Source organism: Ciona intestinalis, unplaced genomic scaffold (genome assembly GCF_000224145.3).
Source record: "Ciona intestinalis unplaced genomic scaffold, KH HT000183.1, whole genome shotgun sequence".
NCBI lineage: Eukaryota > Metazoa > Chordata > Ascidiacea > Phlebobranchia > Cionidae > Ciona > Ciona intestinalis.
The window spans coordinates 73213-77877 of NW_004190505.1; the positions used below are offsets into that span (position 1 = coordinate 73213).

Sequence of the window (4665 nt, forward strand, 5' to 3'; positions counted from 1 at the left end):
CCATCGCTATGTAAGAGGATTATTAACTTTGTATTAGGTTGGGGTAAAATGGTCTGTAGATGCATTGTAAGTAAGATGTTCCATTTATATATATGTGTATAGTAGGTAACCAGTTGGGGTAAAATGGTTCATACTTTCACTCCTGTTCATCTTCCCATCCATTGTTAGACAATGAACAATTCTTTACAAATTTTATATTGTGTTTTATAACCTGATTCTCTGTCATCAACTTACTAAATGTTACTTTAATCCAAGAATTCTTAGTGGGTGTTGGGGTAATGAACCAACTCTGGTCTAAATCCCAGGTCCTTAACAAGGACTCCCCAATAATAAAATCCAATCTATTCATCGTATTCCCCAGAAGTTCTACCACCACTACCAGCAGTAGTGGGCCACTGGAAGTTAAACTTGGGCTACAGGTTGATTACTGGAAAGAAAAAGACAACAACAAAAACAGCTTAAAGACAAACTTTCGTTCGTTCCACGTCAGCTGCCTCCCGCTAGCTGGTGATCGAGCTGTACAATCGGGACTTATACTCGATGTTGTTACTAAAGGGAAAAAAATGATAAGTAATAAGTTGAGGTTACTTGGTCCAAATGTTTGAACAAATGCAACTCATTTATCCTCACATAGCGGGACAATGACAGTCGTTATAACCCGAGTGTTCTGTTTCATACACCATTTTATAGGCATGGCTGTTGCATACAACTATACAAGTCAACTATATTTTGAACTTTTTACCAACAGGACACATACACCCACAATATAACTTATTTATCCTCGCATGGCAAGACGACAGTCGTTATTACACAGGTGTTCTGTTTCATACACACATATGTTTAGTGGTTGCCCAGAACACACATAGCAGTAACAGTTGATGAATCAAGCATGGGATCCTACAGTTTCAATGCAAGCACACCAACCATATTGATACACCACTGCCCAATCACCCATGCCTTGAATACATCCATATATAGGGAGATGCAGTATATATTTATATAAATTGTCGAAATATTGAATTAAAGGTCAAACCAAAGAAATTTATTGTAGATTTAGGATTAGAACTTATTTGTAATAATTTGTGCTTTTTGCAAATTGTTTTTTTTTTAAATAATATTTATATCTTAACTTTTTCATAGTAATTATGACTTTCCTACAATAGTTTATGATGTTTGCAGTGAGGTTGCCGGGAAAGAAAGGCAAAGAAAAGGAAGCTGAATCGAAATCCCAAGCCGTCGGGAGTATTAATAGGTTGATCTGCACGTCTAAACATCAAAACAGTTTACTAAGAGGTAGGTAACATTGTTGGTTGTTTACTTTGGACAACCCATTAGTGACTACTGGGTTGGAGCAATTGCCGTTAAGTGTCTTGCCCAAGGACACCCACAATAGTAGCAACCATGATCTTTGTACCTGTAACGACTGAGCTACAGGCAGGTGGACTAACTGCTCTGCCAGGATATAATACAACTACACTAGCAGCGGTTGGTCTTGAACCGTGTAACCTCCCAGCTACAGGCAGACACTCTAACCTCACTATTTTTGGCTGTTAAACAAAAGCCAATGCATAAAATATAATTGATAAACTGTTTGTTGAAGCTGACCTGCTGAAAACTTCCACAAGTATAAGTTACCATACGTAAAAAGCTCAATTTATTACAGTCTGGATGTTAAATGCCTCAACTATGGGACGCTAACGACGATCCATGATATGGAGTGAAGCCGTAATACGTTTTAAATTGTTTCTTTGTTTAGTGCAAGTTGATGGGGTTGAATGGAGGGACATCAAGTTTTTCCAGCTATCCTCACATTGGTCCAGTCATGTCAATGCCTTTCCTGTGGCTTCTTTTAGTTCTATGTCGTAATTTATGTGCAATTTGTTTTATGTCAATCATTTATTTATAACACTAAACCATTTAATATTATTGCTTACAATTGGAATGCCTCCACTCTAGTATACACAGTTAGACAATAAGTATGATATATATATTTCAAGCAAAATGATTTTACAACAAAGACTTAATGGTGTTATGAATGCTGTGAACATCAGATTAGGTCGAGATGATTGTTTACAGGTAGACTCTCTCATCTTAACTAGCATAACCAGGCAGTCGTCAGTTTCTTATGTTTAGTCACAATGCTGACAATCTTTGCCGCAAAAATTGGTGATTTTGGAGCCCCCTGCTTCTTTTAAGAACTTATTCACGAAGTTCGCTAGGGTCAGCTCATCTGCATCGGCTATCTACACAAATAACTTTAATTATTTACAAACAAAACACTTATGTCTGGTTTCATTTAGTAGTTTTCGGCGCAACGACAGTCGTTGTAACACGGGTGTTTTGTTTCATACACCTCATGCTTGTTTACAAGTTACCGCGTGTGTAACTACAATAACACATTGTAACCATATCATACATTCATACCTCAACTTTGAAAAGATCTTTTTTCGTCGCAAAAGCGGAGAAGGTAGTAGAATAAACCATTCTTTCCTTAATAGTGGCGGCCGCACTGATCCTAAATAAAATAGTCTGGTGAACTTTAACGCAATGTTGCTATATTTAAATCCTTTGTTTTTGTTTTAAACTTGTTTTTATCTTTGTAATCAAAAAGACAAATAAAAGTCAATATACTGATAGTGACAAACCCTCTTACCATTTCACTGCAGATACTTTCTCTCTAAACCGATCATGCCCAATCATGAAGCTGGCATTCAACTGCGCATACACAGTCGTCTGAGTTTTTACAAATTCCAAAAACTTATCAAAGCAGTCCGGGTCCTCATAGGTGATATCGGCTCCTTCCAGATGTTTTATTTGTCTGCCCTCCTTTTTGACCTCCGGGGTAATGTAAAAGAAACGTGCGAGAATTCTCTGGGGTCCACGCTTTTTTTGGGTCTCCCCTTCCACAGTTTTTACATACAACTTTTCCGATTCGCCTTCAAACTTAATTCCAGATACTGACTGTGGAAAACATAAGGCATTAAAGTACTTGGCACACACATGTTTATAAAAGCAAAAATATTACTTAAAGAACTTAGAGAATGGAATCAACAGCAAGGTGACATTTGGCATAAAAAGGTTTGGGATACAACATTATTTTATAGGCATGGCTGTTGCATACAACTATACAAGTCAACTATATTTTGAACTTTTCAACATCTTATCACCAACTAAAACTTTAAGGTGCATCTTATGGCATCCAAAATTTTACGATAACAGTATTTTTAATTTTACACAAAAGTGAGTTTGTTAAGTAAAATATAAAGCAGACTTACCATGGCTTAACTTTCAGCTGCAAAACTTAAATGAATTAAAAGGATCTGAAAAATAAGTCAAAATGTTATATACCTACGGCATAATTGAAACATTATAATGAAACGACCAGACTAGCTGGTTTAAAACCATAAATACGAAACATAACACGTAACTTCGCAGTTAATTTCTCATCTGCCTTTATTTTTAAATCAATCCACGCAAAATATCCTGCGTCAAAACTTTATAAGAAGTCTGCGTATACACACTACACATATTATTCCATATTTAGTTTTGTAAACCAAACGGACGAGCTACTAGTTTATAAGAAAGTGCCAAATACGCCGCCACAGAAGCAACACGCCTGCCAATACGGTTCTAGCAGGAAACTGTTGTTCGTGGTTATTACCCATATATGGTGCGCCAATGGATACCGCTAGTACTGCCAGTTAAGTTTTTTTGACAAATTTCACCCGTATAAAACTTTAAATTAAACCAAAGAATAAAATTATCGTATTTTAAACTGATAACTTCTTATTCTCCTGAAGATGTTAAAGCAGTTCACAAACACTGAAAAACTTCAATAAATACGTATTTCGCTTTTCCTTAAAACTGTTGTTAGCAAAGTTAGAATATCTACAAATATGTTTCAACATTGGTTGTTAGCAACCCTGCAATCAAATGTTGTGTTTTGTGGGAATTTTAAAACGGGGTCCAAAGGTTTATATATTACCTAAAGGTTTTAAACTACGATGAGTGACTTGCCTCACTGTAGGGCCTCACCCATACAGAATAGAATGTACATATACAATGTTGGGGTAATGGGCCAACTCTGGCCTAAATCCCAGGTCCCATGGCGTGCCTCACTGTAGGACCTCACCCATATAGAATAGAATGTGCATATACAATGTTGGGGTAATGGACCAACTCTGGTCTAAATCCCAGGTCCCATGGCATGCCTCACTGTAGGACCTCACCCATATAGAATAGAATGTGCATATACAATGTTGGGGTAATGGACCAACTCTGGTCTAAATCCCAGGTCCCATGGCATGCCTCACTGTAGGACCTCACCCATATAGAATAGAATGTGCACATACAATGTTGGGGTAATGGGCCAACTGTGGTCTAAATCCCAGGTCCCATGACATGCCTCACTGTAGGACCTCACCCATATAGAAAAAAATAGGAACCTCTGAATTCTTGATTTGACACCTCTTGCTTAAATACGCTAAAAAACGAACTTATTATTATTTCTTCCAAAGTGATATTGCCGATGTGTGACCACGCTACTGCGCATGCGCAAAAAGTTGAAACAATTATATGCAAATGTTTATTACTTTTTAGTTGTCCCATATGTTGAGTTGGTTGAGGCAAAGTGGGACAGGTTTCCATTCTGTTTTATCGTTCCGA

General features: G+C 37.2%; 2 protein-coding genes across 3 annotated transcripts in view; one reads left to right on the plus strand and one right to left on the minus strand.

Annotated features, from left to right (window-relative positions):
• Positions 1–2020, plus strand: part of LOC100175281 (phosphofurin acidic cluster sorting protein 1-like) — a 15448-nt gene extending 13428 nt beyond the window's left edge. For both annotated transcript variants that reach the window (XM_018816354.2, XM_018816355.2), the window contains exons 19-20: positions 1180–1293; positions 1757–2020. In XM_018816354.2, the coding sequence (XP_018671899.1) occupies positions 1180–1293; positions 1757–1866 (224 nt within the window). In that variant the 3' untranslated portion in view covers positions 1867–2020. The remainder of the gene's footprint in view (positions 1–1179; positions 1294–1756) is intronic.
• Positions 1882–3468, minus strand: LOC100175175. Its single transcript, XM_002130963.5, has 4 exons — positions 3276–3468; positions 2654–2961; positions 2425–2515; positions 1882–2243 (listed from the first exon to the last, which is right to left on the minus strand). The coding sequence occupies exons 1-4, from the start codon at positions 3276–3278 to the stop codon at positions 2130–2132; spliced, it is 516 nt and encodes a 171-aa protein (XP_002130999.1). The 5' UTR covers positions 3279–3468; the 3' UTR covers positions 1882–2129.
• Positions 3469–4665: the final 1197 nt, after the last annotated feature.